Below are 21,866 nucleotides of genomic sequence, written 5' to 3' on the forward strand. Positions count from 1 at the left end.
GCGACGAGGCGGTAGGTGCTCGTTGGCAAAGGCGCCTTTCTTCGCTGGAGTACTCGAGACGTATACGCACGCACGTACGTGTATGCACTGTTTGCGCCACTTAATCACGAAATACTGCACCCCGTGTACCACGTACGCGGCTTTATGCATACTGTGCACGCGTAAGCGCACTCCTCGCGTGTTTGGTAAACTTCGGTTTTGCGCGCGTCCATCCCTCTTCCACTCGCGAGCATCGCGACTCGCGCTCTGACATCTGAATCGGATGCGCCGATTGAAGGAGTAGCAGTTTTTTATATTTACATTCGGCCGGGGAGCATGTCATGCGATACCCATTGAAAAGACAATTCGTATGATTTAGAATGCAAGTCTGGACGCATCGGCTGAATGACATCCACTGTATTATATTCATGTGTAGTATATTGTGCATAATATGATGTACACTTCGGTAAGTTGAGCATGAAATTATATACACCATGGATGTATATGCTAACGCTTGCAGCGTATATTCATGTATATAATATGCCCAATTGACATGTACTATCACATGTCATTTTTATCCTCGACGCGTTGGCATGTATGAATAAACATAGATATTTGACATGAAAATTTTTCCAAAAAATTTGCTCTTGTCTATAATGAAAAATCCGGTAAGATTGAGTGACATTTCTCTCTTTATTTATACTTGTATCGAATTTTAAAACTCTCGATCGGTATGAACAAACTGTTGCATAAATTCATATGTATATAAAATACAACGGCTGCTAATCTTATCGGCAACGATTGGCGGTGATCGTCAAAGCTACAGAAAAAAGAAGCACAAGAATAGCGCCCGAGCGAGGCACTCCCAAGTTCGGCTCGAGGAAATGGCATCTACTCATATCGGTCTGGTGCGCGACGATGATCGGCTCTTCCGGTTCATGCATGTACTCGGCGAACGAGGCATCCGGTGTTTCTACGCGAAACAATGGCCCTTCTCGCACATATAATGATAATTATAATAATAACGACGATGACGACTGCTCGTGATAGAGCAATGGGCACCTAATATGTGATGACACCCACGTTGCTGCTTGCATGTGCTCAGAATCGAACGAAAACGAGATCCAGAGCCTGTGGCCTTCATCGATATCGTAAAGCTTTTTACAATTTAATAACTTATTTTTAAATAGAAAATAAATAGATGTCCACGCCCGAGCGTTGAGTAAAATTATTTTACGATTGAAAATGTCAAAATTAAATATAATTATTTTATCTATTTAATTAAAATTAAAAAAAAACAAAATTAATAAAACAATGAAATTATCCTGAAATAAAATTACAATTTGTATTGTAACTTAATTTCAAGATTTTTTTTGTAAAAATAAGAATGAGCTTCAAGTGTGACTAATGTAAATTTAGCATACAAAGCTTTCAAGTTGACGCCTTACAATTATGCGCACGTGCGTCACACAGTGCATACGGGCATCGCAGGCGATTTTTCAATTGAGCACGTAAAGTACCGTCCGAAGAGACGAATGCATAGCAATTTGCTGATTACACAAATACGCTTCAAAGTTCTTCTCGCAGGTTCAAAACTACAATCAAATGAAAATTTTCTATGAATTAAATTCATTTGAAAAATTCTCCGGTGCCTTATTATTTGTATATCATAAGAATGCATTGACTTCGAGGTGCTATAATAAAAGAGTATAACTCAACTTCTTTACATTTCAGAAAGATGAAGGAAATGCGGGTAGGAAGGATATTTATCATATGCTCTAATAAAACTCCTTCATTTTGTTTGTTTATAAGCCAAAAATATTAGTCCTTTGAAAATTATTATATAATCGTGAAAAATTATCCTTCTTGCGATGATCTCAATTCCACTAAAAGCTCGTGAAAGAGGGTTAAAAAAGGACTATTATGAAAGTTGTATCGATTTCGATTTGTCACGTTAGCTTCATTTTCCATTCCTACATATATCGTCAACAAGGTAAGACGTACTGCATGCGCGCAATATCAGCATATGGAAGAAAATATGACGTAGGATTCGCTCCATTATTCTGTCCATGCAACAATGCGTACATAGATATATTCACGTCTACGAAGATACATTACGATGCTCTAACTTGCAGGTGCAATGCGTTCGGTCCCAAGAAGTTACGCATTGTATACTCTTTATTTTATCGACTGCTTATTCGAACTACATTTTCTATCCTGGCACGTGTCCTATCTCACTTCTGATCATAAAATTACGTCACTTGATACTTACTTTTACTCCAAAATTTTTTCCGAGTATTAGAGAAGCATTTTTTTCGAATTTGACACTATAATGTTCATGTATAAGTAAATAAAACAGCTCTGATAACTTAAAGACTTACAATTCTCTTATGACTTCAAGTAACCTCTTTATTAGCGTCTCATATGGCTAAATATTGAACTAAAATCAGAAATTTAAGCTCCATAACCATGAGAGGTCGGTACTATAGACAACGAATGTTACCTTGAACGCTATCTTCGGAGCTGTATATTTATATTTTATTACCGACGGATACCATAGAAGATAATAAAATTTACTTCGGTCGATAAACAAGAAATCTAAGCTTAAGATTTCCGTAATATTAGAACATGTTTTTATTAATTTTTTTTAAATGAATGAAATAAAGTAATAAATATAGATCAGTACCTATGTGTCAGTGATTGGAGAATTTTTTGTACAAACATCAAAGTAATTAGTAATGTTCTCTGACATTTTTTTACACAATAAGTTAAGTTCTCACCATAGAATGCAAATTTCAAAACCAAATTTTCGCAATTCATTTACAGACTACGACTTACTATTCGGTGAATAAAGATAATGAGATCTCATTAGCACAATATGCCGTACACACCGTCATGGCATCTACACCGCAATTGTTTTAAACGTTCTCAAAGCAAAGCGCAAAATAATCACGTCGTTACGGGCACTTCATTATATTTAGACGTTGTTCAGCCTCAAATTGTCCGCGAAGTCTTTTAAATACGCGCTCTCTGCGTTTATACTACTTTTCCCTTATCATCGTGAGTTTTTTTCGAAATATAACCAATGATTCATTTACAAGAAAATTATATCTAGATTTTTAATCGAAATCGTAATCAACCGCACAAGGCCTTTAGTCTGGAAATCGTATGTATACTGTCAACCCTCTTTATTCAATATTCCAGTATATCATCCCTTTTTAACCGGACGTCCTTTATCCCTCCATAAAAAAAAAGTAACGAAAAATCCAATCAACCAATCGTTGACCCTTTGCTTCCGATACGTGGCGGTGTAAAAGAATGCCAAATCAGGTATAAATAAAAAAAAAACAAGAAAGAGCGAAACTCACCTATTGGAGATGCGGTGTTGGCCTCGCGCAGGCTCACTGTTTCGGGCTCGATTCCACCCTCATCCTCTTCAATGAGTGGCGGCGGGGGCGCAAGGGTACGCGTACTCTCGTAACCCCAGTGTTGACGAAATACCCGAGCTCCGCCGTCCAGTCTAACTCGAGGTAGCTCGACAAACATAGCATCGCCCATCTAGAGACAAATTCAAGCGGTTTTTATTATTCAGCAATTACTTTCATAAAATATTGATTTCAACTTTTTATATGGTTATTACATTGCTACTTTATTTCATTTAGTTATACTAATTAACAAGAATAAAATGTCTATTTTCATATAACCTGAGAAAACACAAATATAATTTGCAGATTAAATAACATCAACTTCATTTATATCGTTCACAAAATATGAGGATCACTTATGTTATACGAAAAATTATATATTAAAATTTAGTCACATACTCATAGCTATATACAATGTATAAAATACAACAATACGACACATGATTCAAACAAATTTGTACTCACAATGACCAAAAGTAATAATATTCGATTAATAAAATGATTTTAACGAATGAAAGCTTTACATTTTAATCAATGAATTTCATTACAATTGTCAACGGCATCAAAAATGGAAAATTGGATTTATTCATAAAAGTAAACTTTAAGCTGAATCTTGATATATATGAAATTTTATCGAAGTGCTAGAAAATGATGTGACTAATAACTCTATAAATTCTTATAAAACTGCAAGTTAGCATAGAAATGTCCCATTTTGATGCCTTATTTTGAAGCTTTTTTATGACGATATCTGGTTTGTTGTGTTTGTCACTAATTGAAATAAAAGCCCTATTCATATCACATGAAATCTTAGGGTAGCGAGTAAATGCAGTATGAGAATAATTCGCAGAAATTAGTTCGATTCATTATTTTTTTTAAAGTCTCTCGGTAAATAAGCGTAGTTACTTGTGAGTAAAAAACTGATTTGAAATCCGTTGAAAAGTACTAAACTATGGTGGAATTCGATCAAACATTGTATGCGCTCGATGTGCCCTTTACGAGGCTGGCGATGTGTAGGTATCATAGCTTGGCAGGCATCATATCGCAAAGGTCATCAACCTTGAGTATATGGAATGGTGTTTTCTCTCTCTTTTTATGTATATATATGCAGGCGCAGTTGGCGCGAGCGCCTCCACCTGTGCCAATTAGTCAGAGAGAGAGAGAGAGAGAGAGAGAGAGAGAGAAAAGAGTAGGTAGTGAACTCGCGATTCATCGCGCTCGTGCAAGCGGCTAGACATGCATTATGCCACGAGAACAGTCTATAGCTGCACACGTACGTAGTAAGTATGCTGTATTCACACATGCACTGGCGGTAAACGCACGTTCAGTGGATGGGGCTTTTATGATATTATAGCTTTGCGAGGTGTTGGTCGATAGCTCTCTGGATTTCAAAAAAGCTCGGGCTGCCACAGCCAAACGCAATGATTTTGTAATATGCACGAATTCACCATTCGAATCGCTCGATTCCAGATGAATGAGCATAATGCCGACGGTGCCATATTGCTGCGTATCGATACGCAGTCTAGCCAGTAGAGAGCTTTGACTCGTGTTTTTCCTTTTATTTAAACTATTCCGACATTTCCGCCCATGAATTGACAAAAGTTTTTTCGTCTTATCCTCGATCATCCGCGATGTTTTTTCCGCGAACATGCTACGAAGCTTTTATTCGCGGTGGTTCCCACAACAGCGAGAATGATAACTTCTTTAGAGCGCGCGAGCACGATATACAGCCAGCAATACGGTTTCAGGCTTTGCAAATAGCCGCAGCAGAGCCGTTTCGCGCACGTGCGCTGAAAAGCCCCACAACGCAATAACGCCTCCACGCTGTATATTCCAACGATATTGTCGTCGTCGTCGTCGTCTGGTGCCCAATTACCCGCGAGCGAATAAGCAACCTCTGGCATAATACCTACGGGCACACGTTGCTAACGCCAATTAGCATCTCTCCCGGGATACGCGCGTGCTACATTATCCTGACGGGCCGCGTTGCAAATGTCGCCTCGCGTTTATTTTTATTATTTTCCTCGCGAGCCCGTGTGCAGTAGGGGGCTTTTTTGCCAAAGAATACCGGCGTATCGAAGGAAAATCAAACGACGCAACACCATCGTCCCAGCGCGTGAACTCAATAATTTGTTTTACGAATGCTAATGACGAGCGCGCACGCATGTGCCAACTAATGAGGTGACACGAAAAATTTCTACTTCGTGGGCGTTGCAAAGAAATTAAATTTCACTTTTTCATGCAAATGACGCCACCAGTTAGATTCATATGGCTTTTCATTGCATAATGTACTTAGCAAACAATAGTCTAAATGCGATTGCAGCAATAATGTCTTTTTAAAATGTAAAATTCATGAATCCTTTTTTCATCGGTGGCTTAAAATTTCAACTCAGCTTGCAGAATAAAATTATTGTTGCTAACTGTAAATTATCTGATACGGAAAATAGTAATTATAAAAGCAAGTAGTTGAATTAGTTACAAATGTGCAATCGTCAAAATCACAACAATGAAACACTATAGTAAAAGTTTCATCGGTGCAATATATACGCAACATATTTTCTCAACAATATTATGCTACATAATAAGCCAACCGCCTTGTAAGCACAAGTTCCTCAGTCAATTTCATCACTTTAATCATAATAAAGAGAATTTCGCCGAGGATCATGGAAATCTCGATTGTCTCTGACTTAAACGTGTTGGCATACACGTTCACGCGTAATAATATAAAGACGCTCGACGTCTTCGTCTACGATGGCATTACCTCTAGCATTTGAACATCGTTTTCCGAGTCAAATGAAATTGGATACGAATTGAACCTTCACCAAGAGTATAGCTCATTTCGACTCATTTTTTCTTTTTTTTTACACTGCATTGCTCAGATTTTCTAAATTGATCTTAAATGTAAATTTCTCTTGCTTTTTTTCCAATACTATTGTGATTCAAGTTTTTTGCTATTTATTATTTATCATATCCGATTATAAGTGAATGAAAAAAATTTATCAACGTTTTTTAATCTAATTTTAGTTTTAATTTCAGCATTTGTATGTGATAAAAAATTCAAAAACAATGTTTGGTCATTGGAAAACACTGCTGAAAAATAAATGCCATTTTTCCACTTATTCATGCCCTAATTTTTAAAGTTACCAATTCGATATTTCTTCGAATCCAGAACATTCACTGAACGAATAATTATGTGAATTAGAAAAGCAAATACACGTACATGCACTACACCAATTTAGTCAAATGTCAAAACACGTAATAGGCCTACAACAATAAGACCAACCTTATTTGGAGAGTTGAACATACAGGCCGTACCCGCAAATAACTGCATCACCCATCATTCATGAACATAAACAAAGGTACGTATTAAAATTCTCATTCAAATATAGGGTAATTTAAGATTTGTAATTATAAAATTATTTCTGGCGCGTTTACACAAACTTGAACAGAGGATTATTTTCAGCAAATCTCCAAACTTTATCTTCATGGTATTAATAAATTATTTATCATGATTTCATCTTACGTTCGGAACACAGGATATTGCGCAAAAAGGTTAGTACGATCGATGCAAAACCGGTTGCCAGCGCAATTCTAATCAAGGAACTGCCCTGCCAGATGAATCTTCGCAGCTCATTATTCAAAAAAATTACTCTTTACTTGCATTTAATTTAGACGCATCGAGCAACTTAAAATCCCAGCCGACGAAACAATAATCGGAGCTAATTAAGGAAAAATTCAAAAGTGCCGTGCTAAGCACGCTATATTCGATCAATTAATATTTCCGTCACCTTTGTCGACATTTCTTGCAAGACACGTGAACCGATCATTTCTCAACGTGGCGTGAAAATTGAGCGAAAGGCGTTTCATTGCTATAGCGGAGCAATCATAGCGCGAATGAGTGGAACGCAGTCAATGTCGAGTGGTTTGTATTGCTATGAAAAAATTTACTGCCTGCGATTGAGAAGTACCTCCCTTTCTTATAATGAGATGTTATAACTCATTATGATCTCGATATTAACTTCAATTATTTCAGTCGGTAAATCATCGGAAATAAAGAACTTTCACGGGTCAGTGATTAAAAGAAGAGCAATCATTATCATGTACGAAGAAAATATCAATTCTTAACAATCCATAAATCAGAGCAAGAATAATTCACGATATTAATAAAAAAAAATCAATGTCGAATAATGAGATTTTTTTTCACAAACTAAAAAAACCGTTGGTCGCTGCAATAAATGAACGCTAATTATCATATTACTCACACGAAACTCGCGACTCATAGACAAAGAATTTCTTCGTACTGATATTTTCCCATGCTACTGCTGCCACCGCTGCTGTATAATATAAATATTTTTCCTTTTTTCTAACTGATAGTAAGTGCACTTGTATTATGGGATATACATAAGACTCGAAAGACCCACTGACAGCTCGCTCATGAGAAAATCACTTGGCTGCGCGAACTGTCATAGGATGTATATAATATGGTACGCGCGTGGAAGCGATATTTCCGGCGAATGGGTGTTGTGCCCGTTGAATAGATGCTTTTTGCGCCGCTTGGAAATAACGAACACATTTTTCATCTTGATTATAAATGAGGTCACTGCTGCTTATCGGGTTTGATCACAAAAGCGGTTAAGGGAATTACTAGGCACTTTTTTGAATTTTTTCAATTAAAAAATGCATAAGCTAATTTTTCTAGTATTCTTATTTTTGAAATACAGATATTATTTTAACTTTTTAATGTTTCAGTTTCGTAACATTTATGAATTTTAGACTTTATCTAAAATAAACGAGCGCTTTTGATTATTCATTCAAGTCAAATTTCGAACTACCCCATAAGATAAAAAATCTTTTATACGTACTTTCTCAAGCTCTAGTCGTAACTAATTGAAAAACTTGTTCTTTCGAAAGAAGATCGAAGACTTGAAAGTGCGTGCATATATATTTGTCGTCGAAACTTGGAAGCTCGAAACGTTGCGTACTCATTGGGGACAGAGGGCGACGGCGAGAGCAGCATTTAGCGATGAGAAAGTTTGTAATTGCTCTATTGGTCGAGAAGAGAAAAGCCCAAGTTTGCTATGCTACCTATAATGACTTTGATGGAACCTGATGCATCAGCACGACACATCTGTTGTGTGCAGCCTTACATTCTCTGTTGCTTTAGGCATACGACAAATAAAGCTTACTCTTCAAAATCATATGAGCAAGTGAACCCCGTGTCATTCGGCTTGTTTGTAAGTTGCAGATGTCTCAAAATAATTGGATGAAAATAATTTAGGAATTGTGAGCGTAATAATATGCAGAGCACTTCTGCCATTATATTCTTTCGACGAAGGAGATTGAAAAGCAAAATCTCTCATCTTGAATGCTGATGCGCGCATGAAAGCCACTTTAGAGATTCAACCGGGTTATTATACGTAAGCTCGCTTTTTCCTAGACAGATTCTGAACGTACACACACATACACACACAGTTATGCGCGCATGTAGCGATTTTCCGAGCGCACAAAAGTGAGAGATAGAGAAGCAAAGCGCGACGAAGCGTTAACAGTGGAGCTAAAAGAGGATATGATTTGCACATACTGCCAGACACGTGGCCGAGTGCACGACAACCCATGACTGGCCTCGACGTTATCTTGTAAATTTATAACGAACAGACACTTTAAGCAGACTACTTCAACGTGTCCTCTGCCTGCAGTGTAAATGAGCTACATAGCTGCAATACAAGCTTTGTACATACTCATCTCCTACGCATGTGTACGTGCGCATATTCTGCCAACGAAAAAACTTTCCTGCGCCGTCGTTTTTCATTATTAAGCTGGTCATTCGTGGTGCAATTACCCTCTACTGGCGACCGCAGTCTGGCCCCGCACTTTTTCACTCCATTTTATCCTTTTTAAACCAACAAGTATATAATAAATTGGTCAAAACTTTTGTCTTACTTTACATTGTCATGACCACAAAACTTCAACGTCATGATAATTATAATAATATATCCGTTGAATACATTCCCACTTTTTTATGATTCAGTTACAGTTTGTTAGGTATGCTTAAAATTAAATATAATTAATTCATTTGATGGGAAATAGATACTTTGGAAAAATGTATTTGAAGAATCTCATTTGTCTTTGAGATGAACAAATTTTTAATAGGAAGAAACAATTTTACAGGATTCTAATCTAAAAATCATATTTCTTGCGTAATCAAATATTATTTGCACTGTATTCAATTACGTAATCAAATTTTGCAGCCTGCGTAAATATGCTATTCGAAAAAATCCGGCACATCCCTTCGTTTTGCAGGAAAAGCGTATCTGCACCTGTTGCATAAAATACTGTAAATGAACTTTAGTAATCTACTAAAAACCGAATTTTGAATTTATAATTCACTAAAATTTACAAGTAAAAATTAACATTCGATACCGAAGGGATCAAGAAAACAAGCAAAAAATGAAAATAAAAGCTTTTTTCAAAGATCTCTAGGCAAGGGACGACGATCAAAAAAGAGGAACGGAAATCTAATAGTATCGAATTTTAACATGTATAGCACCTTTCTTTTCGAACCTCTTAAAAATTCCTCGTCTATATTTATCTTTTTCCGCTTTGTGAGACGGAGCTTTAGCTGATAAAAATGCACCCTACTACCAAAGCCTTGTCTTTGACTGCTACTCTACGTAACTCTTATCTCGACTCTTAATGTGGAAGCAGCGTCTGTTCATTCATTGATAAAAAGTATAAAATGATATGAATTTACTGAAAAAACAGAATTTATAGAGAAGAATTTTTTATATGGAATATTTTAATGCAAATTTTTTAGTATATCTACCAATTCTATAGGTAAATAAGAAAAAAACCATTGAAAAAGTTCAGTTATTTCTGTCAATACTCGTGGAGTGAAGTATCAAAGCTTCGTACTTGAGCTTTAAACAGAACAAGTCAAACTTCATCTTCTAAAATAGTTTTTTCAAAAGAAATCTGTCTGCACAACAATAATGCCCACTTTCGACTCAAACAATACTCGAATCTACTCCCAAAATCATTTTTGTCGAACCTCTCCGCTCATCCTACCTTATCATTTTTTTGTTCGTCAACTTCACTGACAATATATTTTTGTATATATCTTTGTTCAAAAAATATATTTGACTTTTTTCGTTGCGTTTCTTTTCTTTTACGCGTACACTGGTATTTCATTATACAGTAGTATTAATAATACGCAGTGCACATACTTCATAAGTAGCATTCGTTTATATCACCCTCGTTCGGATCACAAGTATGTGCGGCTTCTCCTAATAAAAATTCCGGTCGAGGCACATCTACCTTTTTCATACACAAACATGGCCGCTTTTTGTCTCTTCCGCTCTCTCTCGATCAATCGTTAGTATCTACAAAGCTTCCATATCTATCGAAAAAATAAAACAGCTAAATTGTGCTGGAAAAAGAAAAAGAAAAAGAAGAGTTGGCAATCCTCTTTTTCCGCGTGGCAATTTAATTTCTCAGCCTACCGCGCGCTCTTAGGTGAACTCATGAAAGGTTGAGGTCTGGAATAAACTACAAAGCACGAGGCAGCGCGGAGGAATCTCTCGCTACAGAGGGCAAAACGAAGTTAGAATCTAGCCTTGCCTTTAGCTTATAACGCTCTGCCTCGGCTATGTTATAGCGGGAACGCCTCATTTCCGCGCTCCTGCGCTTCGTAGTCGAATTTGGCGAGTGCGAGTTCTGCTCGCGAGCTCTCCGTCTGAGAGTGAAAATGGACTCTACATTGCAAATACATATGTGTATAAAGCAAGCCAAGAGTCCTTGTGTTACGCTCACGTGCGCGTCTATGAAAGTTTTGTTTCTCATTAGAGCTTGCAGATTTGTTGGAACTCGGCTCGACTGCCTAGCTCGGTCGAAGCGCGAATTTACCTGATCTCAGTTTTGTTTCGAAATTGCACGAGCATGAATTTTATTTAACGAATTCTCTGTGATTCCGAAGAAGCGACTGGCTCGTGACTCTCGATTATGCCAAACGTAGGCTGAATATGTAAAATATATTTTTCTTTTACGTGCGTGTATAATGAAAAAGGCACTTGGCAATTCCGAGAGCTTAGCCGCGAATCAGCTTAGTGTCCCGTGCAAATTCGACTCCGACGATTCGAGAATGGCGAGTGAAAAAAAGTTGAAAATTCACGATTCTTGTGACGTAGGCCGAGCCCACAACATGCTCGCAAATGCCAGAGACCAGATCTTGGTCCAACTTTAAAGGGTTTGATTCAAGAATGGCTGTTGTGTACATTCAGACATCTGCATAAAAGACTTGCCGATTGTTTTATTTTTTCTCTCAACTTTTCCAACGTTTTTGAGATTCTTTTTGAAAAGTTTTCACAAAAAATGGCAAAAATAATTTAATCATGGGTGATATCAATTCCACAAGTTGTAAAATGAATCGTTGCTCTTATAATATTTAATTACTTGAATTCAATCTAATAAAAATTCTTTGTTAAACGATATTCAAAGTGGTATTATTGTCTGAAAACCGATGCACGTGTTCGGCTAAACTATAAACGCTAAAAATTAGGTAGAAAAATATCACGACAATTAATGAAAATCTGTTTTCACGACGAATGCGGCCGGAAAGAAATAAAGCACCTGCCACCTACATACTAAACTTTGTTTTTTATTTTCCAGCTGAATTCATACATACATATAGTAGCTCCATCCAAACATGAGCTTTATACATTGCACATTATAAATGCACATTCAGACGAAAGCATCCTGCACTTACGGGAGCAAAACGTTACGGTAACATTTTCAAGTTGCAAATGTAATTTATTAAATATTGAGATGAAGCGTAGATCTTTAATTGAATGTTGTAATTACGTTACTTTGTAGAAGTTTTCACTATTTTCAGCTAATTTCATATACTTTGAAGTATATTAAATTGTACGTGTTATAATTTAAAAATGTAAGCCAATTTATGAGTAGGTTTAGCTCATTTTTCAACTAATTAACTGTGAAATTGCGTTTTTATTTTCAAAAAAATGTTAACGTATCATACGAAAAAAAATGTTTTAAACTAAAAGGAAAATAAAATTCGCTCATGCATCCATGTGTTCGTGTACGTATAGTTTACACTGTATGGGAAAACTTTTTCGTTGGGATGGAAAAGGAGGTTGTGTGAAAGAAAATGGAATTGAATGTGATAGAGACAGAAAACATATTATACAAAAAGTGATAAGAATTTGAAGGCATATTTTTTTTATTTTTTCAACGGAGTTTTAGAGGGAAAAATTTGATATATAATTCATACTTGAATGTTTGCAATTTCACACGAAAAAAACTCGTGCAGTTTGCCAGAATTATACCTTGAAATAGTATCATTCATCATATTAATTACTATAAGTTTTTGCAGTGAAACTTTTGATAAAATGAGCATGTTACGTTGAAAAATAAATTTTAATAATTACATTACTTTCATTGTACATGCGTTACACAAAAACTATTTTATAAACTAAATTATCATTAGCATTTAAGGAGATCGCGGAACCTGCCCAAAATAGTATATGTTTTAACTCTGCTTGCAAGAAACTAGGGTTTTCTAACGCTTTAAGGTTAGACACCCCGTGTTTCGAGCATGCATGTGTTAAAAAATATAGTTTTCAATCCCGTTTTTTTGCCCCGCCTTCAAAAAACTGTACAACCTTTACGTAAAAATATTTAGTAGAATTTTTAAAAAAATTTGATTTTTGGATAAGCTTTGCCACCTCCTATAATATGATTTAGTTGGTTTTGATGTACTTCAGAATTTCTAGTTTAAAATAGAAGCTATGAATACTTAAACACACCTTTATCTATAAGCATGCCAAGTATATGAATCTAATGAATAAAATCTCAATTGTAATACATGAAAATCCATCAGGACTCTCATAAATCTTTGATCTTGTTGGCAAACCAACTGCAAAAATTCCACTAGCTGCTACATCCGTAGAGAAAAGAAAAATCGATGTATGGCACGCGCGTACGTTTTGCTGAAAATTCGAGCGTGCAGCGGACCATAAAACTAGCCATAAATCGCGCGACGTTGGCGTGCAAGAAAAAAAGTCAGGTTGCGTACATACGCGATAATCTCAATAAGTCGCTTTCCTGCGGAGGTGCGAGAAAAAAACACAGCCGCTGGTTGCAGCGTCTGTGCATGTACGTGTACGTATACCAGACTTACCGCCATATCTTCGCTTCTGTAGCATGTGAGGGTCTGCTCGTCCTGCAAGAGGACGCAGTAGCAAGGCTCCCAGCAGGCATCGTCCGTTGGGTCGCTAACATAGCTGTCCGATTCTGTGAAAACAAGGAAAAACATGACTTAGTACATGAGTGCAAGCATACAAACGAGAAAAATGTTTAATGTGTACTCCATTTTTAAATTAAACAAATTATAAATACATCCGCTGCGATAGGACGTTCTTCCTATTAATTACTCAGAAAAATTTTTAAATGAAAAATCGGGCGTTTTACAAACTTTTTTTTTATTTTTGTTCAAAATAATTTTTTGATAGATTTTAGGACGATTACTTACAAAGCATACAATTTTACGTCTGGAATGAAACTTCGGAAATATTTTTAGGTCACACAATTAAAAATATCTGCATGGGAGTCGTTTAGTATATTTCACGGTTTTGTTATCGATAATATGATAATTTTTAAATGCTTATAGCTTCAAAATATGGGTCTTAAAAAAATTGTAATTTTTCGAAAAAGATGCACTTTTAACAGTTTAGATACCATAAATATCTGTTCACAAAATTAAAATTTATGAATGCAAATTTATAATGAAATTCTCTTTGAATGTAGGTGTTATTTTCGATATAATAAAATTTTCAACAAACGAAGGATACCTGCAGCTTTTAGGGGTACAACGATACTTGCAAACTTTTATTGCCTTTACTACTTTATTATGGTTATAAATTGCGTTTACTAATCGGCCATTGCACTTTTAACATACAATATTATACAGAAATTATACCACTCTCGCTCGCTTCTAGTGATTTTGCGAGATCTTCTGATGAAGCCAAGATATCAAAAATGAATGAACAGATTATTCACGGTGACAGAAATTTTTAAAGAAGATTCGCTTTGAGAATGAGAATATTGAAAACGGGGTAATAGTAATTTTTATTCAAGTATCTGCTGCAAAAGCGGTATCGAATATTCAAACTTAGGACTCTTATTTTGACTAATGTACCATAATTTGAACTTTTTTTTGAAGGTGCAGAGTATATATAATCATTTTTGATCATCAAAACATTTTTATGTTTCACCAAGGTCATATCATTATAAAAAGAAATTTAGAGGTATTTTAAGAAAATCTAAAACAGTCTGAAAATAGCTTGCGTAAAATGTCCATGTAATAGTCGCTGGTTGTCACGTTTCTTGAACTAAGAAAAATAACGCTCTCTACTGCCTACACACTTTACAGTAAAATTCTAAAGGAGTGTATATAGGTATATATTTATAATACAACGACGTTCAAATACTATAAACAGTTGTAGCTCGACAAGCGGTAATTAGCTAATTATACGAGTTGAAATTACTATGCTTACCGTTGCTCGTGGATGCTCTTATTTTCAAATAAAATAAAAAAAGACAAAAAAAGCATAATTGAGTTGTATGAGCAAGTATGTCATTTTGGAAAATGTTACAGATATAAATATTGCACAAGGCAGATATGTTTTTTTGAATATCGAATACTCTCTTTTGAATATCAAACAACAAGAAATAAAAAAAAAATTTGACAAAATGCTGAAATTACATTTACCTACTTACGGCTTCAAGAACATAATAAGCACTATTCAAATGAAAGTTGATGATTGTCATGAAATTTTTTTTCACCATTTTAAATCTCACCGTCAAATTTTAATCAATTGAATTAGCATTTGATTTTTCATACAAATTTATTTCTTGAAGTAATAACCCCTAAATTAAAATAAAACGTCATTGAGTACTTATTCAATAAACGATATCAGATGATTGATCTTCATCTTCTTTGATAATCAATCACATTGTCGTTTCTAGATTGCATGCACACGTCTTTCTTTCATCGCCGCTTTGCAATTATCGTAAATACTAGGGCTCACGCGATTATTGTATAAAACACGTTTATTATTATACGTTTTTACTAGTCAAGCTAGCATATCTCACTATTTCCATACGTACTATAATATTTTTTAAATAATTTTTTAAACTGTTTCAAAAAATTACGGCAAGCCTCATCTAATTTTTCACGATTAGTGGAGAAATTAAAAATATTGTTTTATTTGTATGGTAACAATGAAATGATAATAATTTTCGTGATATTTGAAGAGGAGGAAAAGTTGACATGAAATTCTAGATTCTCGTCTGTCTGGACTGGTAGGGTATATTATTCGCGCGAACACAAAGTCGATACTAACTGCAGACGCGTAATGCAGCGTCAGCACGAAAATTTCTCTAGCAATACTTGCACAATACACAGCATCGAAACCATTAAACTCCGTGTTTATCATTTCGATTCGAGCATAAGCCAAATGAATATAACAGGGCCCAGCAAAAGTCTCAACTTTTGTCCGCGTAAGTATATAAGTAGGTACTTGCGAGCTTTAACAAATCTCTTAAAACTGAAAATTCAGCTCTGCACGAGTACACGAGGATCACTGCATTGTAATACTCGTGAGCAAACAATGGGTGCTAACGTGAAGCACATTATCAATGCAGAAAGTGATGCGGCCCAACTCGGAAAAGCACACATGGAAGGCGTGAGATGAAACGCCCCAGCGACGCGCGCTGTGATTATGCTCGCTGATTCTACCGAGATCTTGTAACCCATGCATTTAATCCTACATGTATAAGCTTATCCTCTACAGCTATTTGGTATCATAGTTGTATTTTTCAACAAGCAACAAACTCGAAAGTCTATACTTATTTAAAGTTTTGACCTTTTTGTCTTCGACACGTCCGCATACGAGCGCAAAGCATAATCGAACAATATATACGTAGAGGTAAGCGACTTCGATTCTTGAGTTTCCATTCGTGCTCCTATTCAAGAGCGAGTGCACTCGTACAATTTTCGCATAATATTGAATTGAAATGCGGAAACGTTTGTTGTGCAATCATACTTGTAGCGCCGAAAAGAATAGACTCAGTACCGATCGATTCGAATGATCATTGTTTGAGGCTTCTTTTGGATACTCGGGCGAATAGCGGAATCATACAGCCGTAACTCGCAGATGAAAGTAACGCGTTTACGCGCGCGTACACGTATTACACCGAGTCGAAGAAGCATAAAGTTGCTGAAATATGTGGATTCTTAACTATGCTCGTTTTATCCTCGTACTATTTCTTATAAGCTCGGGGAATATGCACTCATGACCATGCGCCATGGCTTATTAAATTTGCTGGCTCCGATGTGTATACATGTATCAAAACTGGGTCATTAATCCTCGCGTCGTTCCACGCGCGCATACATTTATTCATCGGCGGTATAGTACATATATACAGCTCCGCTCGAGTCTCGACCTCGATCGTCGCGCGTCTGTCTCGTTCGAGCCGTTAATGCATCATGCGGATGCCTGGCATAGACGTCTTGTAGGTATATGTATATACGCGTGAGCTGCTGCGTCCAGATCTTGTCAGGCTGCGGCAAAACCAACGATCCGCGACACTTAACGATCGTGTTTGGTGTCAACTATACACGTTCGCGTACGTACAAACAAACGGAAATATAGGCTACATCAGACCACAGCTTGGCGAAAGTTAGCCACGAGCCACATGGGTTAAGGTTAATAGGCTAGGTATAATGCCTATGAGCTCGGCAGAATGCACTGAAAACATCGCGGCGCACAAATATGCACAAGTTGGCGAGTGGCTGCAGATTTAACTTAGCATCGAGATCAGAGCGATATATCTGTAATGAGAAGTAAACTTGACGCTGCAGCAAACTAGAAATATAGAAAAGTTCGTCCAGAGATGGTAATTTTCTTGTATGAAAAAGAAGCAGAATCACTTGGGGAAAGGTATAAAAAACGAAGACAGGTAAAAAGTTTTCCATCTTCTCTTGGGAGCATGAGAAACGAGTGGGATCATAGCACCTTCGGTAAACTCACGACGACATACGTGAGTGGAAACAACGTGTAACTTTGTGATTGCATTGTCGCAGTTCTAAATGGAATGAAGAATATTCGTTAATAACAACATTTTTTGATTAAAGTAATTCTAAAATGTATCGAATTTTTATAACAAAATATAAATTTATATAAATTCTAGGGCAAAATATTCTACAAATAAATATAGAGACTCCTGGGTACATAATGTATAGTATGCAGGTAAGTGTATGAACTGATGGTCACGATTACGAAGTTCAACGCTCAACTTAATTCAAAAATGCTGCAGGCAAAAGTCTGTAGAGTATAAACTACTTTAGCCTCTTACTTCAATCTTTTATCTGCCCTTTTTTCCGCGACCTCTAATTAGCAATCAAGAAAGCTCTACATGACTTTCCGTCTTATTATATGAGTGAGCTATAACCAATTAGTCAAATTGAGTTTCTAGGGTCGAGCTGTTAAAGGTACTTTTGTATCACTTAGGAACTTCATTGCTTCGTTAATACGTTTTCATTATTTTTAAATATTATTTTTTCCGCGTGAAAATAGCTGGAGTGCTTTCTGGTACGAAAGATACATTTAAATATCATTGAATGGTTAGGTTTCTTTTCACTTCTTTTTACATAGCTTATAATGTCGAAAGCATAAAGAAATGGTATCCAAAAATGACTAATTTACGCAAGCACGATTTTATGTACAAAAAACCGATATTGTGAATGATTAAAAACATATTTTATTGCAAAAGTGAATGAATCTTTTAACATCTGAGCTCGGCATTCATTTTTTTGATAATTAAAATAAATTCGGTAACAAAGTTTTTGAAGAAGAAACCATGAATTGAACGATGTGATGTAATTACAGCAGGTCCGCCTGCCGCATAAAAGTTTATCATAGAATGCTTTACAAGTTTTTTAATTGCAAGAAGCATGATAAGTTGCTATTAAAATGTAGGTCATACGATTGAGAAAGAGAAATTGACAATCTTCGCGAGGAAGCGAGACAGAGATTGAATCTAAGCTGCTGCACGCCGTTTGCTGTTTTGCGGTTATAAGAGACACAAAAGCTGCGGTGTAATACGAGCGTCTTTAGTTTGATCGACGTAGATTAAACTTAAATGGAAAAGTGCATCCACAGATAAATCGAATTGCCGCTCTTCGCAGACGCCGGTGTTATTCGAGATTATGTTTCCTACTTATGCAGGCATTTTACCTAAATCTTGTAAATGAATTATGTGATTGAAATAATTTTAATTTTTACATAAATAAAGAGGTACTAAACCGAACAATTTTTTAGAATATGCCGAGTAAATTCGATTATTTGGTTTTATAGACATCGAAAACGTTTGAAATGTTATACTTTTCAACAAATAATGTGATGAAAATAATAACTTGAAATTAAATTTATTCACAGTAATACTAATATAATTAAAGTAATTAATCGGTTTTTCTTCTAAGCGTAAAATGTGTTGATGTGCCTTTTAATTTTTCCGTATAGCAAAGCTGTATATTTATACTTTGTTATAAATCACAAAGCCTAGTTTATCGAAAGCAAAAAAAAAAACTTTAAAGATAGTGAAACTTGTTACTTCAATAATAAAAAATTATGTACATGTTTGCATGCACACACAATACCGTTGTAACTAGATACACCACGATTGAGATAACTATCGGCTACCTGGTCGTACAGCTACAGCTATTTGATGTCAGTACATAAAAAAGGCCAAAAAAGTTTGTAACAAGGTGGATGCATCTCAAACTACAGGAGATATGTGTGCTAGTTTACATTATATACTTCGATGATTCGGTGATTCGGTGAATTTCAAGACTGCTGTATTTCTAATATATTTTTTGAAAAGTTTTAATGATACATAAGATATTCTTGTACGTATAATGCGCAAGACTTTTTCCTTCGGGTCTTTAGTTAGGTGCTATAACGTGGTCTCATGTAGTACGATATTCCAACAACACGAGTAAAAAATATTTCCGGCAAGTATTTTTGAAATTTGCGTCGAGGGTTTTTACTTAGTGAGCTTATAGCGAGCACTGATATAATAAAGGGAATAACATCAAGTACAGAGCATAGCTCATAACTTGGAGCCGAGCTCGCTAATTCTATCTCATTTTCATGCTGTTTCCGGAAACCAAATTAACCGAAGCTATTCTTACGGAGTAATTCCATACTTTCACCAATTACATTTACATCTGACTGATTGATCTACTTGCACCACGGGCAGATATTGTTCATTCTCTTCATAACGTTACGTGTGTCTGCGTTAAAACAACTGCACAAGCTCGAGCGTGCACGAAATTTATTAGCACATAATTACACTGGGCAATATTTTCGCGTCGAATCAAATGGAATCGATAAGCATGGGCTTGAGTTTACTCTCGCGAGTACGATTACGGCGGCTGGCTCTGTATTGCAGTGGCGCTGACTGCTAATTCAGTATGCTACTCGCACCTTAAGTGCCCTTCTTACGCACTCTGATTTCATTTGCGATTTTAATAACACGGCTTGGAGTTGCCAACCATTAGAAACAAGTGCGAGCACGCACAAGCATCGGCCTGGCGGAGATGGGTGCATGCTTGCGTGTATCCTATTTATAGAAATATGAGTCTCTTTTATTCAACTGCATCTTATAGCAGGTAGCTTGCGTCGAATAATTTACGATGCTGAATCAACATAACGTCCTTCCCCCGTCGATTGTATGCTAATCTTGCGAGATCCACCGAGTTCGGCTTAAAAAAATGGCCTTTCTTATCTTTTTCTTTTTCCTCTTTAAAGAAAACGAAGCCTGAATGAGAGTAAAGCATTTACGTGTAAATATTTATCAATAAAGAGTAATATAAACATGTGTATAGAAAGTCGGGGAATGATTAAAAGACAAACGACAGGATCGATCTTGAAAATTGCGAGCAGAGTAAAAGCTTATTATGCTGCATTAAGTTCTTGGATGGAGAGGAGCAAGTATTTTGTGTGGTCGGATTCATTGAATTCATTGACCAGGAGAGACAAAGACTGCAGCCTTTGCGGACGATACGAACGTCAATTGAACCGTAATACCTTCGTTATTCGTATTGCCTTGCAATTATTTTCGAATATTTGAGTAATGTATTTACAACATCTTAAAATAAAAATTTATTTATTACCATGCAGTTTTATTAATTCTCGGCTATGAATGTAAGAAAGACAAAAGGATAGAAAAAAAAATTTGATCTGGATCAACTTTTTACTGATAGCCCTTGTGCAATAAGAACGTGACTCCATGCGAGTATGAAGGATATAAGAAGTGTCGGCAATCCGCCCCACGTGACATATCGTTGTTTCTTGGCTGCATGAAGTTGCTTTTTTAACTATAATCGATAGTACGTGAGGCCTACATGGGATGCATTTTTGAAACTTGCTGCAGCAGGCACGCGAGGATATCAAGTGCAGTGCAATATTTGAGGATCCGATGTCGTGGATACTGCCAGTTTTAACATGTTTCATATTGCCAGCTACTCCTTTTATACTACAAATGACACTGTTATTGACGTTTTTCATGTTTGTCAAAATCTTTTAGGACAAAAATATTGCAATATCGTAGACATTGTAATATTCACGATAACGACATGCTTAATTTTTAATTGCACGTCATAAAGCAAAAGGTAAACAATTTAATTAAGTTCTCAACAGAAATTGACTCAATGATGACTGTTCGGGACCCTTTGCTTGGTGAAATATTTATGCTTGAATATATTAAATTTTCAGTATTAGCGATGAATTGTATTGGATCGATCAGCTTTGAAGTAGGTTAGTCTCATAATTAATAATGTCATTATTATTATTATTTTTTTTTTCAATAATAATGTAATTGAAAAAGTTAAAATGATTCTTTTACTCGGTTTATTAAAAATACGATAATACCTTCATTATTATTAAATAAACAAAGTTCGGAAGAATTGCTTTGGAGATATTATAATAATTATTCAATTTTATAAAAAGATAATAATGCATGGTATCCAAATCAAAAATCTCATATCAGCTGTGCACGCGAGGTCTTACCGCAATAATGAACGAGAAGATAGAGAAATCCGCTGTGAACGCGGGCATCGTTGCACCAAGACGAATTTGCGTCCGTATGGGGCTCGAACAGCGAAAGGTCAAGACCTTCCATGTCACTTTCCATGTAAGCATCAATGCTACTCAACAGCTCGAAACAACTGAGTTGCTGATGATGCCTCTGACGATTCGCAAGTGGCGAATTCATTTCTTAATTTTACTTGGGACCACTGTGTCAAAACTTGCACTCCAACGCACTGTTTGAAGCAATTATAAAAACACATTCGGCACAGTTTTCACATTTACAGATGATATTCAC

The 21,866-nt window shown here is 36.0% G+C and overlaps 1 protein-coding gene across 2 annotated transcripts in view; it reads right to left on the minus strand.

Annotated features, from left to right (window-relative positions):
- Positions 1-21,621, minus strand: part of LOC106649480 (disabled homolog 2-interacting protein) — a 130,497-nt gene extending 108,876 nt beyond the window's left edge. Inside the window, exons 1-4 of one of the 2 annotated variants that reach the window (XM_023458836.1) lie at positions 21,551-21,621; positions 13,597-13,709; positions 6,685-6,726; positions 3,348-3,537 (exon numbers count right to left, since the gene is read on the minus strand). In XM_023458836.1, coding sequence (XP_023314604.1) covers positions 3,348-3,537; positions 6,685-6,726; positions 13,597-13,602 — 238 coding nt within the window. In that variant the 5' untranslated portion in view covers positions 13,603-13,709; positions 21,551-21,621. The remainder of the gene's footprint in view (positions 1-3,347; positions 3,538-6,684; positions 6,727-13,596; positions 13,710-21,550) is intronic. The other variant, XM_023458840.1, reaches the window with a different exon arrangement.
- Between the last annotated feature and the right edge of the window lie 245 nt (positions 21,622-21,866).

The sequence above is a fragment of the Trichogramma pretiosum genome, unplaced genomic scaffold (assembly GCF_000599845.2).
Source record: "Trichogramma pretiosum strain Unisexual culture from Peru unplaced genomic scaffold, Tpre_2.0 scaffold100, whole genome shotgun sequence".
Classification (NCBI taxonomy): Eukaryota; Metazoa; Arthropoda; class Insecta; order Hymenoptera; family Trichogrammatidae; genus Trichogramma; species Trichogramma pretiosum.